The 21,694-nt window shown below is 47.3% G+C and overlaps 1 protein-coding gene across 16 annotated transcripts in view; it reads left to right on the top strand.

Moving 5' to 3' along the window:
• Positions 1-21,411, top strand: part of LOC100380641 (E3 ubiquitin-protein ligase HUWE1) — an 87,742-nt gene extending 66,331 nt beyond the window's left edge. For 13 of the 16 annotated variants that reach the window (XM_045696354.1, XM_045696346.1, XM_045696343.1 and 10 more), the window contains 18 exons: positions 48-720; positions 964-1,657; positions 1,883-1,974; positions 2,457-2,613; positions 3,660-3,795; positions 11,047-11,261; positions 11,551-11,774; positions 12,773-12,875; positions 13,152-13,301; positions 13,627-13,872; positions 14,097-14,214; positions 15,909-16,049; positions 16,755-17,042; positions 17,181-17,286; positions 17,878-17,995; positions 18,402-18,583; positions 18,875-19,065; positions 20,533-21,411. In XM_045696354.1, the coding sequence (XP_045552310.1) occupies positions 48-720; positions 964-1,657; positions 1,883-1,974; positions 2,457-2,613; positions 3,660-3,795; positions 11,047-11,261; positions 11,551-11,774; positions 12,773-12,875; positions 13,152-13,301; positions 13,627-13,872; positions 14,097-14,214; positions 15,909-16,049; positions 16,755-17,042; positions 17,181-17,286; positions 17,878-17,995; positions 18,402-18,583; positions 18,875-19,065; positions 20,533-20,635 (3,937 nt within the window). In that variant the 3' untranslated portion in view covers positions 20,636-21,411. The remainder of the gene's footprint in view (positions 1-47; positions 721-963; positions 1,658-1,882; positions 1,975-2,456; positions 2,614-3,659; positions 3,796-11,046; positions 11,262-11,550; positions 11,775-12,772; positions 12,876-13,151; positions 13,302-13,626; positions 13,873-14,096; positions 14,215-15,908; positions 16,050-16,754; positions 17,043-17,180; positions 17,287-17,877; positions 17,996-18,401; positions 18,584-18,874; positions 19,066-20,532) is intronic. The other 3 variants (XM_045696357.1, XM_045696349.1, XM_045696356.1) reach the window with 2 other exon arrangements.
• Positions 21,412-21,694: the final 283 nt, after the last annotated feature.

Here is a 21,694-nt window from a genome sequence, read left to right as displayed (position 1 = left end):
GCGTGGTCTTAAGGTTCCGTCTAACGTGTCCTCTGTCCTCTCCCCAGGCCGTCTAGTTCCAGTGTGGACTCTTTGCTGCGTCTGCGTGGTCGTCTGCTCCTGGACCACGAGGCCTTGTCCTGTCTCCTGGTCCTCCTCTTCGTAGACGAACCCAAACTCAACACCAGCCGTCTGCACCGTGTGCTCCGCAACCTGTGCTACCACTCCCAGACGCGTGGCTGGGTCATCCGCAGTCTCCTCTCCATCCTGCAGCGCAGCAGCGAGAGTGAGGTGTGTGTCGAGACCACCCGCCTGGAAGACGCCAGAGGCAAGCGGACCGCCGGCGGTCAGGGAGGTTACGGAGGGAGTAAAGGATCTACGACCACAGCTACCGCTGCCTCCTCCCTCTCCTCCTCTTCCTCCTCCTCTCTGGAGTTGATCAACAGGGTGGAGTCTCGTAGCTCCTCCCAGCTCTCTTGGCTGTCCGTTTCCATGGACGCGGCTCTAGGCTGCCGCACAAACATTTTCCAGATCCAACGGGCGTCGGGGCGGAAGCACGCCGACCGGCACTCTGCTGGGGGGGCGTCAGGAGGGCCCGGGGGGACCCTGGGAGGAGGGGTACAGGGGGTTACAGCTGGGGTGACGTGTGCAGGGGGAGGAGGGTCGACTGTACACATCCACCCCCAAGCCGCCCCTGTGGTCTGTCGACACGTACTGGATACTCTTATCCAACTGGCCAAGGTAGGAGACAGTTTAGTACTGGATGAGTGGGTGAACATGGTACTTCTCAGGGAAAGTGGGTCTGGAATCTGTATCAGTCATTCATTTTAGTGCTCAGACCAGAGCCTTTGTATGTCTTGGTCTTTAACTCTATTTTTTTACTTTGAAAGTGGGTTTCAAAATGTTATGGAAATAGTGAATTGTCAATGTAATGTCTCAATTAGTCCAGGTCATTAACCTCGTGTGTTACTCTCTTATCGCCAGGTGTTCCCCAGTCACTTCACCCAGCAGCGCTGTAAGGACCTGCTCTCCTCCTCCACCTCTGATCTGGACTCCCGTCTGTGTGCTGCTGCCTCCATCCTTACTGGAACAGCAGGAGGAGGCTCTAGATCTACCCAGACTAACGCCTGCTCCACTCCCTCCTCAGCCCAGAACTCCCTGGGCGGGGGTGCCTGTGGAACGGCCATCACCCCCCAGTCCCTGGGCATCTCCACCGACTTCTGGGACCTGCTGGTGAAACTGGACAACATGAATGTGTCGAGGAAAGGCAAGGCCTCCATGAAGACTGTTCCCCTAGGGGCAGGAGGGGATGCCGAAGGGGCTCAGTACAGCCTGGAGGCCTCTCCGCTGGGCCAGCTGATGAATATGCTGTCCCACCCAGTGATACGACGCTCCTCCCTGCTCACCGAGAAACTGCTGCGTCTCCTGTCCCTCATCTCCATCGCCTTGCCTGATAATAAGGCTTCTGAAGTCCCAGCTGGACACCCGACACCGCAGTCTACCACCGCCGGAGCTGGCAATCCCACCACTGCCACCAGTGTAGCAGCAACAGCAGGTGCTCCGGGCTCTGTCTCAGCCTCTGCTCAGGGGACCACTGTAGGGGTGGTAGTTCCAGCTCAGGGTTCATCTTCCACAGCTATAGTGTCCATACCCACCTCTACTGGAGCCAGCGCAACCGGTGAGAACGCACCGCAGCTACACTGACATCAGTTTATCGGAGTGGGTTAAGATGAGATTGACTTTGTCACCAAGGGGAGTTTGGGCTTGTCTACCCGTCACGCAATACTAATAGTGTCAATGTTTATCTTTGTGAACGCAACAAGGTAACGCACCATAATAGAAGACTATAATGATGTATGATTGTGATATGTGTGTGTGATGTGATTGTGTTTTGTCTCAACAGGGAAGCATCGAGCGACCGTGCTCTGTATTGAAAGTGACACCAAGCTTGCCTCCACTGGACTCACTGAGAAACAACTGCAGCTCTCTGTCGAGGTACAGAACAGAATGCGCTCTAAAACAACACTGGGTCCCTAACTGGGAAGGCTCATAGCTCTCTACATAGCTAGGTGTATCTGTTGGTGTAGTAGAAACTGTTCAAACGTAGTGTAACATCCAGCCACTTTCAGCTGCGGGCTACAAAGCAACGTCTAGTGATGTCCCTACAGTAGTACTTCCTTCCTGTTGGTCTGTTTTCTTCCGTTTGGTTCATAATGAACACCACCCAGGCTTTAGTAACACTAGTGGGACTCTCCTGTGAGGCTAATGTAAGTGCCTCCCACCTTTTCTTACGCAAGGCTCTGATGAAGGCGTCCTACGCTGAAATGTACGCCTGTTTCTAGGTCCTGAAAGTAACTTCAGATCAACACAGTGCTGCTATTTCTTGGTCTTTAGTTTCTTGGGGTTTCACCTGTTGAAGTGTCCTGAGGTAAGGAATGTTTTTGGCTAGAGTAACACTCTTCCCCGCCCCTCCCCAGGTGCTGACCAGTCACTCGTGTTCAGAGGAGGGTCTGGAGGATGCAGCTAACATCCTGCTCCAGCTGTCCAGAGGAGACGGAACCACCAGAGACACTGTACTGCGTCTGCTGCTGAGTGGAGCTCGACACCTGGGATACACACTCTGCAAACAGATTGGTTTGTAGGCTACATCATACACACAACCATATACAGTCAAGCTGTTTGTATTCAACTTCCCATGTTTACATTTGTTTCATTTTCACTAAGATTTCACTTATGAATCAATTTAATGGTCAAGGTTTATAAATTACTTGACCGATAGAACTGTGTTTCTACTGATGGTGTTAAATGAGGTTTTCTGGACATAACGAAAGGTGTCCCGCAGTGGTCAATTCTGGGTTCTGAAATGTTTACATGAAATAATATGGACTTGTCTGCTGCTGATACTGTTGTATGCTATTAGACCCATGGTTAACCAGGTTCCTTCTAAACTACAGTCTGCCTTCATTGTATTACAGAAACACTTTATTGACCTGAAATGAGTATTGAATGCAGGTCAAACTAAGTACATGTTGTTGTTCTCTGATTTAATAGGTCATGCCTGTTGCTAAATAGTAGAAAGCATATTATTCAGTCGACGGTCCTAGATTATGGCAACATCTATATGAACGCAGCTGCTACTTCATTAAAGCTGTTAAATGCAGTTCATTCTAGTATTCTACTGTGCTTTATTACGGGTGACGGTTTTAGTACGTATCACTGCATATTTCTACCAAAATGTTGGTTGGCTGCCTTTTGATATCATGTAGGTTGATACATTGCTATGTTTTAATTTATAAAGCCCTTTTACTGAACTCCCACAGTACCTAACATATTTATTAGACTTTAGACATGAGTTACCACCCCCGCTCTCAGGGATGGTTAACTCTGGAAGTTCCTTCGGTCTCTACTCAATTAGGTTAACCATCTTCCTAATGTTCTGGTGCCTCGAGGGCAATTCAAAAAGCTGATTGAGAACCTTATTATTGATCAATGTCTTTGTTATTTATGACTGTCTTCCTGCTTACATTTTGATGTGTATTTTCAGTCATTTCTGTAATTCAGAGCTCATCTGTGAGAGACATTGGTAGTCTCAGTATGACTCCCTGATAAAATAAAGGTTACATAAATAATGTGCAAATGTAACCAACTTACTATCCTGTCTACTCCCCCTCTCCCTCCAGGCACTTTATTGGCCGAGCTGCGGGAGTACAACCTGGAGCAGCAGAGGAGAGCCCGGGCTGACGCCCAGTCACCTGACGCCCCTGCCGAGGACACCTCCATCTCCGCCAGGCTGAAGGCCGGCAAGCTCTCCAGCAGGTGAAGAGAGCGAGAGTCTTGCAACTTACGGGGGTTAGGGGTCAGGTTTAGGGTTAAGCTCTCCAGCAGGTGAAGAGAGCGAGAGTCTTGCAACTTACGGGGGTTAGGGGTCAGGTTTAGGGTTAAGCTCTCCAGCAGGTGAAGAGAGCGAGAGTCTTGCAACTTACGGGGGTTAGGGGTCAGGTTTAGGGTTAAGCTCTCCAGCAGGTGAAGAGAGCGAGAGTCTTGCAACTTACGGGGGTTAGGGGTCAGGTTTAGGGTTAAGCTCTCCAGCAGGTGAAGAGAGCGAGAGTCTTGCAACTTACGGGGGTTAGGGGTCAGGTTTAGGGTTAAGCTCTCCAGCAGGTGAAGAGAGCGAGAGTCTTGCAACTTACGGGGGTTAGGGGTCAGGTTTAGGGTTAAGCTCTCCAGCAGGTGAAGAGAGCGAGAGTCTTGCAACTTACGGGGGTTAGGGGTCAGGTTTAGGGTTAAGCTCTCCAGCAGGTGAAGAGAGCGAGAGTCTTGCAACTTACGGGGGTTAGGGGTCAGGTTTAGGGTTAAGCTCTCCAGCAGGTGAAGAGAGCGAGAGTCTTGCAACTTACGGGGGTTAGGGGTCAGGTTTAGGGTTAAGCTCTCCAGCAGGTGAAGAGAGCGAGAGTCTTGCAACTTACGGGGGTTAGGGGTCAGGTTTAGGGTTAAGCTCTCTAGCAGGTGAAGAGAGCGAGAGTCTTGCAACTTACGGGGGGTTAGGGGTCAGGTTTAGGGTTAAGCTCTCCAGCAGGTGAAGAGAGCGAGAGTCTTGCAACTTACGGGGGTTAGGGGTCAGGTTTAGGGTTAAGCTCTCTAGCAGGTGAAGAGAGCGAGAGTCTTGCAACTTACGGGGGTTAGGGGTCAGGTTTAGGGTTAAGCTCTCTAGCAGGTGAAGAGAGCGAGAGTCTTGCAACTTACGGGGGTTAGGGGTCAGGTTTAGGGTTAAGCTCTCCAGCAGGTGAAGAGAGCGAGAGTCTTGCAACTTACGGGGGTTAGGGGTCAGGTTTAGGGTTAAGCTCTCCAGCAGGTGAAGAGAGCGAGAGTCTTGCAACTTACGGGGTTAGGGGTCAGGTTTAGGGTTAAGCTCTCCAGCAGGTGAAGAGAGCGAGAGTCTTGCAACTTACGGGGGTTAGGGGTCAGGTTTAGGGTTAAGCTCTCCAGCAGGTGAAGAGAGCGAGAGTCTTGCAACTTACGGGGGTTAGGGGTCAGGTTTAGGGTTAAGCTCTCCAGCAGGTGAAGAGAGCGAGAGTCTTGCAACTTACGGGGGTTAGGGGTCAGGTTTAGGGTTAAGCTCTCTAGCAGGTGAAGTGATGGGTTCTGGGGATAGATGGGGGTTAGGGTTCAAGCTCTAGGAGGTGAAGAGGCCATAGTACCAGATGCTGTTTTTCTGGATCCAGATTAAGACCACACCTGAACTAAAAATCACTTTCGGTTTTAGTCCAGGGGTAAGCTTCTCTATTGCTTTTTAGTCAGCTTAATCTGTGTCTGGGAAACTGGGCCTCAGTGTCTAACTCAAGTGGTCTACATACTAGTGTTAAGTTCATGTTTTAAGTATCCCTATATTTCTGTTATTACGGGGTTATCACTCAGTCAAGAGTGCGCCTGCACGGGAAGTCTAGTTGTTGATGGACCGAGCCTAGAGGGGAATGGCATTTTAATACTTTGCCAGTGTTACGAGAGATATTTTGATTGCAATGACGGACTACATAATTGATTTGGAACAGAGGTACAATAGGATGCGCAAGTACGACATGGTTCTCCCGGATGCAGTGTTAGCTTTTAAGTTGCAAGATACTGCCTGTCTGGATGGTAGGGAGAAACAGTTGGCTTTGACTGCTTGTACTGTGCTGACTTTTGTCGGCACTATAATTTTTGGGGGGTGAAATTACGTCTGTCGGGCCAATAACAGATGAGTGACGCAGCATATTACACTGAGCAGCAGGGAAAAGGCGCCAACAAGTCACGTCCTCAAGACAACCAGACGAGGGCGCCATTTCCCGGCACAAATCCACTGGACCGGTATGGAAGGAGATCAAAATGTGCTATTTGTCAAAGCACTTACCATTGGGTTAAAGAATGTCCTCATAAAAATGAACAAGTTAAACTAAGAGGAAAATATAAAACACAGAGAGAGAGCAGTGTAACATTACACTGTTTTCAAACAAAACTGCTTCTGATACTGAGATCATTATTGTTGAATCCTTAGGATCTGCTGTGATTGATACTGCATGTTTACGGACAGTGTGTGGTGCAAAATGGTTTGATAGCTATGTCAGAGAACTAAATATGAAAGAAGTACAAAATATGAGTGACACATCAAGCAACAGAGCTTTCACATTTGGAGATGGGAGACTCATCCATTCTACCAAGAGTTAAGATACCAGCAAAAATGTGTCAGACTAAGAGTCACATTGAAACAGAGATGGTCCCTGCAGATATCTCCTTACTATTAAGCAAAGCTTCCCTAGAAGGCAGGGGCTGTACTAGACATAAACAATGACAAGGCAGTGATGTTTAAACAACCAGTGACTCTTGAACTTACTACCTCAGGCCACTATGGTTTAAACATTTTAGACAAAGACATCAGAGTCCGTGTGAAAATTTGATTCTGACAGACACAGAGCACATGGAGATTCTGACAGTCACAGAGAACATGGAGATTCTGACGGACACAGAGCACATGGAGATTCTGATGGACACAGAGCACATGGAGATTCTGACGGACACAGAGCACATGGAGATTCTGACGGACACAGAGCACATGGAGATTCTGACGGACACAGAGCACATGGAGATTCTGACGGACACAGAGCACATGGAGATTCTGATGGACACGGAGAACATGGAGATTCTGACGGACACGGAGAACATGGAGATTCTGACAGACACGGAGAACATGGAGATTCTGACGGACACGGAGCACATGGAGATTCTGACAGTCACAGAGCACATGGAGATTCTGACGGACACAGAGCACATGGAGATTCTGACGGACACAGAGCACATGGAGATTCTGACGGACACAGAGCACATGGAGATTCTGACGGACACAGAGCACATGGAGATTCTGACGGACACAGAGCACATGGAGATTCTGACAGACACAGAGCACATGGAGATTCTGACGGACACAGAGCACATGGAGATTCTGACGGACACAGAGCACATGGAGATTCTGACGGACACAGAGCACATGGAGATTCTGACGGACACAGAGCACATGGAGATTCTGACGGACACAGAGAACATGGAGATTCTGACGGACACAGAGCACATGGAGATTCTGACGGACACAGAGCACATGCAGATTCTGACGGACACAGAGAACATGGAGATTCTGACAGTCACAGAGAACATGAACACAAAAGAAAAACACAAAGTATTGTTAAAGCTTCACAAACAGTTTGGACATGCTACAGTTGACAGACTTCAGAAGTTACTCAGAAGTTTAGGGAATAATGATGATGAGAGTATTTCCGTTCTACAGCAGATAGTTAACAGTTGTGAGACGTCAAAAATACAGTAAACCTAAGCCCAACCCAGCTGTTGGTTTGCCACTGGCTTCCAAGTACAATGAAACAGTGGCTGTAGATCTACATGAGTTAGGACCAAGTGTGGGGTACCTTCACATAATCGACCACTTCACACGCTTCAGAGCTGGAAGCATTGTGAATACAAAGAAACCCAGTGACATCATCAAGCACTTCATTCATTCCTGGATATGTGTGCATGGCCCACCCCAGAAATTGTACAGTGACAATGGAGGAGAATTCAATAATAATGAAATAAGAGAAATGGCAGAGAACTTCAACATGGAAGTAAAGACAACTGCTGCATACAGTCCATGGAGCAATGGACTTCTGGAGAGACACAAACAAACACTCACAGAGATCATGCTGAAAGTGAAGCAAGACAATGGGATGTGACTGGAACACAGCCCTAGATTGGGCCTTGATGGCAAAAAACTCAATGCACAATGTTCATGGTTACAGCCCATATCAACTAGTGTTCTGGCAGAACCCTAATCTTCCCTCTGTAGTGGTTGACAAGCCACCAGCACTAGAAGGGACCAATGTGAGTGCATGGGTGGGACAGCACCTTTCAGCACTACATGCAGCGAGAAAAGCGTTCACTGAAGCAGAGTGCTCAGAAAGAATTCGCAGGGCTCTGCGTAAACAGCTACGACCCACTGATGAGAAGTACGAAACTGGAGACAAAGTGTACTACAAACGAGTTGACTGTCAAGAGTGGAAAGGACCGGGAGTAGTCATTGGCCAAGATGGTGTGGTGATATTTGAGGCACGGAGGCATCGTTGTCAGGGTGCATCACTCAAGATTGCGGAAAGTAAATGATCAACAAGATAGAGGGGCTGTTGCTGAGAATCAGTCTACTAATGAAAATTACAAAAAGGACACTAACAGACACAAACCTACCAGACGCATCCAATGATATGGACACTGAAACTGACACAGGAAATGAAGCAGAGACCTTCAACCATGCCACAGATAATACTGTTGAGTGTTCAAATGAGGAAAACATTCAACAACAGCCACATGTGTTAAGAGAACATAGTTGTTCCAATCTGAAAACTGGACAAACTGTTAAATACATGGATAGAGAAAGTGGTATTCCACATACAGCAACCGTCATTGGACGAGCAGGAAAAGCCAAAGGAAAACACCAGAACTGGTACAACTTGCAGTACTCTGAACCAGTTACACTTTCTGGTAAAACAGGGTCAGCTGACCTGTCACTTGTAGATAATCTCAGAATTGAACCAATGGAAAATCGAGAAAAACTATGACATTCAAAATGATGTACTTTAAACAAAGGATGTGTCATTTGACTCAGCTAAGCTAGATGAGCTCAGTAATTGGAGGAAAAATTGAGTGTTTGAGGAAGTCAAAGACATTGGCCAAAAATGTGTCTCAACAAGGTGGGTGTGTACCCTTAAAGAATCCTTACCTGGAATAGTGCCTAAAGCATGTCTAGTGGCTAGGGGTTTTGAGCAGCTGGCTGCTAAAGAACTCCCAAAAGACTCACCGACATGCGCCTCAGAGTCACTCAGATTGCTGATGTCAGTGATCTGCCAGAAAAAATGGAAACTTAATTCCATAGACATCAAATCTGCATTTTTGCAGGGAACAGAGCTGTCAAGGGACATTCACATCTGACCTCCACCTGAAGCTAAACGCGAAGGAACACTGTGGAAACTAAAGAAGTGTGTGTATGGACTGGCAGATGCATCACGCTACTGGTGCAATAAAGTCAAGGCAACAATGCTGAATACAGGTGGAAAAATGTCACAAGTGGATCCTGCAGTCTTCTATTGGCTTGATCAAGACTACAATGTGACTGGAGTACTTGCCAGTCATGTTGATGACTTTATCTGGTGGGGCTCACAGACCTTTGCTTCAACTGTGATTCCACACCTCAAAGCTGTTTTCCAGGTTGGCCGTGAGGAGCATGATCATTTTTGTTATGTTGGCATAGAGTTTATTACAGTTGATGGAACAATACTGATGCAACAGGAGAGCTATACCAAGAATCTTCAACCCATTCACATGGATTCTTCAAGAGCCGTACAAAGGAATTCCCTTCTGTTGAATTGAAGCTGATCAATTGAGGTCAAAGATAGGACAAATGTTATGGGTTGCTAGACAGAGTAGACCTGATGTAATGTTTGATGGTTGCAACTTGCCATCTAACACACCACTGTATAAACCATTCATGAGGCAAACAAAGTTGTTCGTAAACTGAAATCACAACAAGTCACTAAAGTTTCAGCATGTTGGAAAAGATGACTCTTTGAAACTAGTTGTCTTCAGTGATGCTTCGCTAGGGAACCTTACAGATGGAGGCACACAAGGTGGACATCTAATTCTCACCCATCTGTTGGCAGTCAAAAAGGATCAGAAGGGTTGTCCGAAGCACACTTGCTGGAGAAACACTTGCTCTTGCGGATGGAATTGACAATGCTATCTTTCTTGCAACTCTGTTCTCAGAGCTTACCACTGGTGAGACAAAACGGCACATTCTACCTGTAGTTTGTGTCACTGACAACTACTCATTAGTTGATGCTGTGAAGTCAACTAAGTCTGTCACAGAGAAGACTTTGTCTTGAGATTAGCAGCATCAAGGAACTTATTCAAGCACAGAGAATCCAGTGGATTCTGTGGTCGACCACAAAGGAACAGCTTGCTGACTGTCTGACTGAAAAAGGAGCATCCGGTCTTGTGCTCCTACAGGCTCTCCTCCTACAGGCTCTCCTCCTACAGGCTCTCCTCCTACAGGCTCTCCTCCTACAGGCTCTCCTCCTACAGGCTCTCCTCCTACAGGCTCTCCTCCTACAGGCTCTCCTCCTACAGGCTCTCCTCCTACAGGCTCTCCTCCTACAGGCTCTCCTCCTACAGGCTCTCAGTAATGGAAAGTGGCAGCTTGAGTAATACAAATAAAAACTGTCACACAACCCATTTGTAATGGGGAACTTAAATAATACTTGGACATTTAATTATGTTGTTTTATTTGTCTTTAAAGAAAAGGGGGAGATTGTAAAGTTCATGTTTTAAGTATCCCTATATTTCTGTTATTACGGGGTTATCACTCAGTCAAGAGTGCGCCTGCACGGGAAGTCTAGTTGTTGATGGACCGAGCCTTGTAGTGGCTACCTTGTAGTGTGTTCATACGGTATAGTAAACTTTGTTAAACTGGAACCTTGTCGTTGTGTCATTTCGAGTTAACAACTAGGACAGGGAAGACTGTGTGGAAGAACTGCTTCTAGTAGATTTATTATCTTGAGACTAAATGCCCAGTATTAAGGACAGTGTCCTGTTGAGTCAGCTATGTGATTAGGTTGACATTTAGCTCTCTTAAGTAAACTCCCCTGTGATGATAGTGTCATAGTAATGAATAGTCATCGGTGGTTCTCTCCTAGTGCCAACTTGACCTATTCAGATTTGGCTAAATACGACACTTTTTATTTAGTCTGGGAGATTAGAGAGACCCACAGTTTAAGGCTTGAAATAGAATAAATCTATTTAATTTTAACATGGTCGTGATTTTCAAAGTTTATAGAGGTTTAGGCTCATAAAATAAGTTAGTCCACCATCAGTCAGTGTCTGATCATTTAGGCCCCAGCTTTTTCCTTGCTGTGTCTGTCTGCGTTTGTCTATCCTGCTCTACCGCCACTCCGTTTCTGTATAATGATAGTACTTTGCCTTGTCGCCCGTCCTCGCGTGCTGACGGGGGCGCAGGTTCGACGGCTCTGAGAGCGTGGTGATTGTGGCTGCCCAGAAGCGTACGCTGGGCGGACGGGAGCTGCAGCTGCCCTGCATGTCTTCCCTGACCTCAAAGACGTCCACCCAGAAGTTCTTCCTGCGGGTCCTGCAGGTCATCATCCAGCTCCGGGAGGACACGCGCCGCGCCAACAAGAAGGCCAAACAGACCGGACGACTTGGTGAGACGTGTGCACTACTAACACACTCACTACCCCATTACACAGAGAGGGCAAAATCAGTCATAGTAATGGCTTCAGCCTGTTCATGTAAAGAGATGAACCGGAACAAAACTGTTTTTATGATCTGGTTAATATGACCAGGAAGACGAGAGCGGTTGAGAGCTTTCTCTGACAGGGATGAGATTTCCCTAATTATCAGGAATGACAGCGTTTCTAGTTTAGACTTTCTATGTTGTCTGGATCACATCTCTGCTCTGGGTGTTCTGTAACTGGTCTCCTGTGTGTCCAGGCTCCACCAGTCTGGGCTCCGCCAGCAGCATCCAGGCGGCGGTCCGTCAGCTAGAAGCCGAGGCTGATGCCATCATTCAGATGGTGAGAGAGGGGCAGCGGGCACGCCGTCTGCAGCAGGCCCCCCCGCCCTCCGCCTCTGTCGCTGCTGTCACCACCTCTGGATCCTCTGTGGCCGCCCCTCATCCCCCCGCTGCTGCCCCCGGCACGGCGAGCGCTGCCACGGTTAGCATGATGGGCCGCATCGCACTGACAGAATACTGCTACTACTGAGCAAACATGACTAAACGCAAACGTGCATATTGATCCATACGGTCACACATTATTGCTGTTGACTACATGACTCATACTGACCACATGCTCATTCTGTAGACCTGGCTTCAAATAGTACCAGGTGGGCATTTTTCTATTGCACTTTTGGGACTTATTGGTGCCATTGTATCAGGCAAGCTCAATCAAGTGTAGCTGAAGTATTTGAAAGAAATCAGACTATTTTAACCAAGGTCTGATGACATGCATATTGACCATACACTCTCACACTGCTTTCGTTGACATTTCCATGCATATTGAACTTACTCTACAGGCATGTAAACTGACACAGTGCTATTGACCTCGTCGTTGCATTTACAATCAGCCTACAGTACAGCCCAACATCCATGATGCATGACAGTAGCTGAAAACAGACAGACGATCCACTGCATTCTGACGGCCTGTCCGGTCTGTCTGAAGAGGGAATGCATCCATCAGACCTGGGTTTAAATACTATTAGAAATCATTTTATATACTTTATCTGAGCTTTCCTGGCTTATTGGACCAGTAGAATAGTCCTAAAATCTTGACCCCCCCCCCCCCTCAAATAGTATTTGGACCCAGGTCTAGAATAAATGTGCTGGCTGCTCTCTACTGTATGATGTGAATTGATGATGTGTATTGGCTGGCTGTCATGGCTTCATGCTTTTGCCCCCTCCCTTCCAGTCCCCCTCTCTGTGTCTGTCTGTAGCCTTATGAGAATGTCAATGTCATGGTGCATCAGCATGCCCCACTGGTTTTCTGGTTTACTGGAAAACTGTCAGCCTTGTGTTGAATTAATCACATTTTTCTTTCTTTTGTTCTTTCTCTCACCCACCCTCTCTATTTCCCTCTTTCTTTCTCCCTCTGTCTCGTTCACTCTGATTCTCACTCTTTTTCCTCTCTTTTTGCCCTCCCTACATTCCTCTCTCCAGTCAGAGGTGGGGTCAGTGTCTGAGCCCCAGGCAGTCCAGAGGGATGATTCTCCCATGGATGTAGACCAGCCCTCTCCCCTGGAGCAGGACCCTGCACCCCTGGGTTAGACAGTCCTCAGCTACCACAACACAGGTTCCAGCTCATCTTTATTGCAGTCACGCTGTGCAGATCAGATTTCACAACGCCTAAAAAGGTGTTTCAGGAACCACATTTGTATATTCTAGCAAAGTTCTGAGAGCAGCGTGACTGCAAAGAAAGACAACCTTGAACATGACCAGAGCCACTCAAACCACAACAGAAATACCGCGCTTTAGGAGCACTTGTCTTGGCACAGTGATTCTAACATTATTGTGTTTGGTATTTCCTGCTCTTGTGCAGATGAAGAAGGCAACAGCCAATCAGAGACAGAGGAGCGTCTCCCGGACCTTCCCCTGCTGAGCGAGCAGCTGCTATTGGACGAGTTGTGGGACATGCTCGGGGAGTGCCTGAAGGAACTGGAGGAGTCACATGATCAACACGCTGTTCTGGGTACGTTAGGATTACAATATTGAACCTCACATGGGCAAAACTAGGGCCCTGAGTTTTTCCTGAGCGTGACATCTGTGTACTATGTGATAACACTGTATCTGTCGTGGAACCTCCATTGGAAAACCAATGTCCTGAATGTGTCAAAAGTAGTGGTCATTGATTTTGCAGTCATGCAGTGAAACATGGTCAACCCTCAGCCCATACCAAACAGGAAACGTTTGGAAATGTAATGTTTTGTTCTTACTGAACACAACCTTGGATAAAAGCCTTTTTCGCAGGAGTGATGACGTAGTCTACTCACACCTCGCCCCCCTCTCTCCCTCAGTCCTTCAGCCGGCGGTAGAGGCCTTCTTCCTGGTCCATGCCACAGAGAGGGAGAGCAAGCCCCCTGTCAGAGACACCAGGGAGAGCCAGCTGTCCCACATCAAAGACGAGCCTCCCCCCCTGTCCCCCGCACCCCTCACCCCCGCCACCCCCTCATCTCTGGACCCCTTCTTCTCCAGAGAACCCTCCTCCATGCACATCTCCTCCAACCTGCCTCCCGACACACAGAAGTTCCTCCGCTTCGCTGGTGAGTTTTGGGACTAGGAAGAAGGGTATAGCAGGTTATGGACTCCAGTATCTTCCTTGCACCCTCTCTCTTTGCCAGTCACTTAAAACATCAGAGGAAGTGAGGAGTCGAGAAATAATTTAGAGATTCAGCCTGTATCATTTTGGAAAGCCCACGTGTGTTAGTTGCACTGTAGGTCTTTGTCTCTTTCATTATCTCCTTTTCTCTCCCTCCCTCCCCCTCAGAGACTCACCGTACAGTGCTTAACCAGATTCTGCGCCAGTCCACCACCCACCTGGCCGACGGACCCTTCGCTGTGCTGGTTGACTACATCCGCATCCTCGATTTTGACGTCAAGAGAAAGTAAGGAAGGATTTTCTTATGGGGCATCATCTGGGTCGTGTTCATTAACCTGTTAGGGCTAGGGGGCAGTATTGACACAGCCGGATAAAAAACGTACCCGATTTAATCTGGTTACTACTCCTGCCCAGTAACTAGAATATGCATATAATTATTGGCTTTGGATAGAAAACACCCTAAAGTTTCTAAAACTGTTTGAATGGTGTCTGTGAGTATAACAGAACTCATATGGCAGGCCAAAACCTGAGAAGATTTCATGCAGGAAGTGGCCTGTCTGAGAAGTAGTGTTTCATCTTGGCTATTTTTATTGAAGACTGAGGATCTTTGCAATAACGTGACACTTCCTACGGCTCCCATAGGCTCTCAGAGCCCGGGGAAAAGCTGAACGATATCGAGGCAGGCTCTGGCTGAAACACTTTATCGCTTTTGGCAAGTGGCCGCTCAGAGTACTATGGGCTTAGGCGCGTGCCCGAGTCGACCGAATGCTTTCTTTTCTTTTGTCTGTTTACCTAAACGCAGATTCCCGGTCGGAATATTATCGCTTTTTTATGAGAAAAATGGCATAAAAATTGATTTTAAACAGCGGTTGACATGCTTCGAAGTACGGTAATGGAATATTTCGATTTTTTTTTGTCACGAATTGCGCCATGCTCGCCACCCTTATTTACTCTTTCGGATAGTGTCTTGAACGTACGAACAAAACGCCGCTGTTTGGATATAACGATGGATTATTTTGGACCAAACCAACATTTGTTATTGAAGTAGAAGTCCTGGGAGTGCATTCTGATGAAGACAGCAAAGGTAATAACATTTTTCTTATAGTAAATCTGACTTTGATGAGTGCTAAACTTGCTGGGTGTCTAAATAGCTAGCCCTGTGATGCCGGGCTATCTACTGAGAATATTGCAAAATGTGCTTTCACCGAAAAGCTATTTTAAAATCGGACATATCGAGTGCATAGAGGAGTTCTGTGTCTATAATTCTTAAAATAATTGTTATGCTTTTTGTGAACGTTTATCGTGAGTAATTTAGTAAATTCACCGGCAGTGTTCGATGGGAATGCTAGTCACATGCTAGTCACATGCTAATGTAAAAAGCTGGTTTTTGATATAAATATGAACTTGATTGAACAAAACATGCATGTATTGTATAACATAATGTCCTAGGGTTGTCATCTGATGATCATCAAAGGTTAGTGCTACATTTAGCTGTGGTTTGGGTTTATGTGACATTATATGCTAGCTTGAAAAATGTGTGTCTGATTATTTCTGGCTGGGTACTCTGCTGACATAATCTAATGTTTTGCTTTCGTTGTAAAGCCTTTTTGAAATCGGACAGTGTGGTTAGATTAACGAGAGTCTTATCTTTAAAATGGTGTAAAATAGTCATATTTTTGAAAAACTGAAGGTTTTGCATTTCTAAGGTATTTGAATAACGCGCCACGGGATTACACTGGCTGTTGAGTAGCCCATAGAGGTTAATCACCTAATGGAGGAAAACTGATGAAAACAGCCACACCCTGGACTTGTCCAAAAATAAACTCATTTCGTTTTCAGTTTAAAACATGTTTTCGGTTGCTCACCCTAATGAACAACCCTGATCTCTCTCTAGGTCAAACACTGGTCCTTTGAATGGAAGCGTGCCTCTTTCATGATAACATTTGAGCTTTTTTTAAATATTATTGACCCTCTCCCCAGGTACTTCCGTCAGGAGCTGGAGCGTCTGGACGAGGGTCTGAGGAAGGAGGATATGGCTGTCCACGTCAGGAGAGATCACGTGTTTGAAGACTCCTACAGAGAGCTGCACCGCAAGAGTCCCGAGGACATGAAGAACAGGCTGTAAGACTCTGGTTTCTGTCTCTTAGGGTCTGTCTCTTAGGGTCTCTCTCTCTGTCTCTTAGGGGGTCGGTCTCTTAGGGGGTCGGTCTCTTAGGGGGTGTCGGTCTCTTAGGGGTGTCGGTCTCTTAGGGGGTGTCGGTCTCTTAGGGGGTGTCGGTCTCTTAGGGGGTGTCGGTCTCTTAGGGTCTCTGTCTCTTAGGGGGTCGGTCTCTGTGTCTCTTAGGGGTAGGTCTCTTAGGGGGTCGGTCTCTTAGGGTCTCTGTCTCTTAGGGGGTCGGTCTCTGTGTCTCTTAGGGGGTCGGTCTCTGTGTCTCTTAGGGGGTCGGTCTCTTAGGGGGTCTCTTTGTGTCTCTTAGGAGGTCGGTCTCTTAGGGGGTCTCTGTCTCTTAGGGGGTCGGTCTCTTAGGGGGTCTCTCTTTGTGTCTCTTAGGGGGTCTCTTTGTCTCTTAGGGGGTTTCTCTCTCTGTCTCTTAGGGGGTCAGTCTCTTAGGGGGTCGGTCTCTAAGGGGGTTTCTCTCTGTCTCTTGGGGGGGGGGGTCTCGTGTCTTTGTCTCTCTCTCTCAGGGTTTCTTTGTCTCGCTCTGTCTCTATTTATCTGGCTTGCTTCTGTCTTTTTGTATCTATTTATCTCACTGTGTTCTGAGTATTACGACCGAATGACAGTCAAGTGCACTGACCTCGTACATCTCCTTTCCCCCCCACCAGGTACATAGTGTTTGAAGGGGAGGAGGGTCAGGATGCCGGAGGTCTGCTGAGAGAGTGGTACATGATCATCTCCAGGGAGATGTTTAACGCCATGTACGCCCTGTTCCGCACCTCGCCCGGCGACAGGGTGACCTACACCATTAACCCCTCGTCCCACTGCAACCCAAACCACCTCAGCTACTTCAAGTTCGTAGGTCGCGTGGTGGCCAAGGCTGTCTACGACAACCGACTGCTGGAGTGCTACTTCACACGCAGCTTCTACAAGCACATCCTGGGCAAGAGCGTCAGGTAACACACTACTACTTGGCCTATGAGGGCAAACGGTGTTGAGATCATGGAGATGTACGTATGTAGAGATGTGTGTTATGTTTAACTGTGGAGTATCACCTTGCAGTGGTCGATTGAGCATGTGTGTTGTGTCGTCAGGTACACAGACATGGAGAGTGAGGACTACCCATTCTTCCAGGGCCTTGTCTACTTGCTGGAGAATAATGTCTCCACTCTGGGCTATGAGCTGACATTCAGCACTGAGGTACTTCCTTTCTGTGTCTTTTTATATGAACCAAACTTAGAAAACAGGCGAGTGCCTCAGGATGGGTATAAAGAATGTGACCTAAATGATCACTAACAGATGCCAGCCCTTGACCCAACATTGGATTAATCATGTTAGTTACATTTCTCTATAGCCTGTGACCCCACACATACTGTTACATTCAGTGGAAGCACTGCTGAACTGTCTCCCTCCCTCCAATCCCTCCACCCCCCTCGCGCTTGCCTCTCATGTCCCTCCATCCTCCTCTCTCATGTCCCTCCATCCTCCTCTCTCATGTCCCTCCATCCTCCTCTCTCATGTCCCTCCATCCTCCTCTCTCATGTCCCTCCATCCTCCTCTCTCATGTCCCTCCATCCTCCTCTCTCATGTCCCTCCATCCTCCTCTCTCATGTCCCTCCATCCTCCTCTCTCATGTCCCTCCATCCTCCTCTCTCATGTCCCTCCATCCTCCTCTCTCATGTCCCTCCATCCTCCTCTCTCGCTCGTCCCTCCTCTCTCGCTCGTCCCTCCATCTTCCTCTCTCGCTCGTCCCTCCATCTTCCTCTCTCGCTCTCTTTCTCTCTCTCTCAGGTCCAGGAGTTTGGTGTGTGTGAGGTACGTGATCTGAAGCCTAACGGAGGAAACATCATTGTCACCGAGGAGAACAAGAAGGAGTACGTCCACCTGGTGTGTCAGATGAAGATGACTGGTGAGACCAGACACATCAATCACATGTATTATAGAAATACCTTTTTCACAAGGTCATTTACAGATACCCGGCCTTTAAAAGTACATCTTTAATTGGCATAGTACATTTGTGAACATTCAGTCAAATAGCCAGAGAGATGTTATACATGTCATACACTTGTTGGTGGTCATGTATAATAGGAGCATACTTAGTCAAATGTACATCAAGACTTTGTTGGGAACACTGACAAAATATGAAGTATGCGCTTTTGACCTGTGTGCTGCAATACATATATTTGTTTTTCATTTTGTTTTATGTGAACCAGCCTTCTTTCTCATAGGTTGCTTGGCAGAACACATCTTGTCATAGTGAAGTACTACTTGTGTAGCCTTGTAAGTGTTTAACTCTGTTCTTCCCCCCCCTGTAGGTGCGATCCGTAAGCAGCTGTCCGCCTACCTGGAGGGGTTCTACGAGATCATCCCCAAGAGGCTGATCTCCATCTTCACAGAGCAGGAGCTGGAGCTGCTGATATCTGGCCTGCCCACTATAGATATAGACGACCTCAAGGCCAACACCGAGTACCACAAGTACCAGTCCAGCTCCATACAGGTGCATACATAGACGCACACGCCAGGGTCATATTCATTAGGGCAAAATGTAGCACCACATTTTGCAACGGAAAACAAATGAGTTTCTTATTGGACAAGTTCCGGTAGAACCTCCCTATTGCAGTCACTTGTCTTTAGTTTGGTGCCTGATGAATACGTCCCAGGACCAGCAATGTCCCACAATGCCAAATGATAGTCTGTTGGTTGTATTATATACTATGCATTCATATAGATGTGCTACTGGTCAGTGTAGTGAGGCTGTGACCCTGACTGTTCCTCCCCGTCACCTCAGATCCAGTGGTTCTGGCGGGCCCTGCGTTCCTTCGACCAGGCGGACAGAGCCAAGTTCCTGCAGTTTGTGACGGGCACGTCCAAGGTTCCTCTGCAGGGCTTCGCAGCGCTGGAGGGCATGAACGGAATACAGAAGTTCCAGATCCACCGCGACGACCGCTCCACCGACCGCCTACCGTCAGCTCACACCTGGTAAATAACACACTGCTCACGCCTGGTAAATAACACACTGCTCACGCCTGGTAAATAACACACTGCTCACGCCTGGTAAATAACACACTGCTCACGCCCGGTAAATAACACACTGCTCACGCCTGGTAAATAACACACTGCTCACGCCTGGTAAATAACACACTGCTCACGCCTGGTAAATAACACACTGCTCACGCCTGGTAAATAACACACTGCTCACGCCTGGTAAATAACACACTGCTCACGCCTGGTAAATAACACACTGCTCACGCCTGGTAAATAACACACTGCTCACGCCTGGTAAATAACACACTGCTCACGCCTGGTAAACAACACACTGCTCACGCCTGGTAAATAACACACTGCTCACGCCTGGTAAATAACACACTGCTCACGCCTGGTAAATAACACACTGCTCACGCCTGGTAAATAACACACTGCTCACGCCTGGTAAATAACACACTGCTCACGCCTGGTAAATAACACACTGCTCACGCCCGGTAAATAACACACTGCTCACGCCTGGTAAATAACACACTGCTCACGCCTGGTAAATAACACACTGCTCACGCCCGGTAAATAACACACTGCTCACGCCCGGTAAATAACACACTGCTCACGCCCGGGAAATAACACACTGCTCACGCCCGGTAAATAACACACTGCTCACGCCCGGTAAATAACACACTGCTCACGCCCGGTAAATAACACACTGCTCACGCCCGGTAAATAACACACTGCTCACGCCCGGTAAATAACACACTGCTCACGCCCGGTAAATAACACACTGCTCACGCCCGGTAAATAACACACTGCTCACGCCTGGTAAATAACACACTGCTCACGCCCGGTAAATAACACACTGCTCACGCCTGGTAAATAACACACTGCTCACGCCTGGTAAATAACACACTGCTCACGCCTGGTAAATAACACACTGCTCACGCCTGGTAAATAACACACTGCTCACGCCTGGTAAATAACACACTGCTCACGCCTGGTAAATAACACACTGCTCACGCCTGGTAAATAACACACTGCTCACGCCCGGGAAATAACACACTGCTCACGCCCGGGAAATAACACACTGCTCACGCCTGGTAAATAACACACTGCTCACGCCTGGTAAATAACACACTGCTCACGCCCGGGAAATAACACACTGCTCACGCCTGGGAAATAACACACTGCTCACGCCCGGGAAATAACACACTGCTCACGCCCGGGAAATAACACACTGCTCACGCCCGGGAAATAACACACTGCTCACGCCCGGGAAATAACACACTGCTCACGCCTGGTACCATTAATGAATACTGATGGATTGATGTCAAAAGAATGTATTTAGTTATGCATGTAGATCTGAAGTTTCCATTCAGCCAGGTCGATTTGATAGAACTTCAGTTACTCAGGTAAAGAGTTTCCATTCTCAATTCCCTTATAAACCATTTGTCTCCTCTCCTGTAGCTTCAACCAGCTGGACCTTCCAGCCTACGAGAGCTATGAGAAGCTGAGGCACATGCTGCTGCTGGCCATTCAGGAATGCTCCGAGGGATTCGGACTGGCTTAGACCTACCCACACGGAGACTCAACACACACACACACAATTTAGACTTGCGTACTTTGACAGATTCAAGCTGATGACACACACACACACAGACACATTGTCACACACACACTCGCACTATCATAGACATTACTGGATGACTGGAAATGGCCTCTAGACATACAACTGGTTCCTAATCCATATAAAGAAACAGACGGACCAGCAGAGCGGTATGATTAACTGACTGATATTACCTACTACACACAGAGCCTCATGTCAATAGACACAGACCTGTGCCTGGTATGTCTCCCTCCCCTTCCACATTACAATGGCAGAAAGGATAAAAACCTGGACTAATATAAGACATTTTCTCCATTTAGTTTGATTTCTCTGTACAAAAGGTTTGGGAGTTTATTTTTCTTTGTTGTTCTTCTCTGGCTGTGTAAAAAAAAAAGGAGAAGTTTGTTTGTGTGTGAGAACAGGATGGTTATAAAACCTTTGGGGAAAAAATGTTGGCTGTTTCTTTTTGCGAATTTGTGACCTCCACAAGCCTTGAGGGGGAGGGGGGTGGCATTTTTATGGGGAAGAAGGAAGAAGTTTTGAAGAAATTCAAAGAAATGCACTTTTCAAAGTTTTGTGGCATTTTTAAGGAAGGAAAACAAATGATGAGAGTAAGAAAGGAAAGGAGATGATGAAATTAACCACAAATTCTAGAGTATTTTTAGCTATTAAATCGCTGACCCCGCCTTGAGCCTTTGAATCAGAGTGAAATAACTACATGAATAAATGCATAAAATGGAGTCCCATTTGTCTCTTAACATTATTATATATTGAAACCTATATCACCCTTCATCTGAAACAAGCTATAGCCAATCACCCTTCATCTGAAACAAGCTATAGCCAATCACCCTTCATCTGAAACAAGCTATAGCCAATCACCCTTCATCTGAAACAAACTATAGCCAATCACCCTTCATCTGAAACAAACTATAGCCAATCACCCTTCATCTGAAACAAGCTATAGCCAATCACCCTTCATCTGAAACAAGCTATAGCCAATCACCCTTCATCTGAAACAAGCTA

The sequence above is a fragment of the Salmo salar genome, chromosome ssa15 (assembly GCF_905237065.1).
Source record: "Salmo salar chromosome ssa15, Ssal_v3.1, whole genome shotgun sequence".
Classification (NCBI taxonomy): domain Eukaryota; kingdom Metazoa; phylum Chordata; class Actinopteri; order Salmoniformes; family Salmonidae; genus Salmo; species Salmo salar.
The sequence above is the reverse complement of the archived record's forward strand: the minus strand, read 5'-3'. Positions and strand labels throughout refer to the sequence as shown.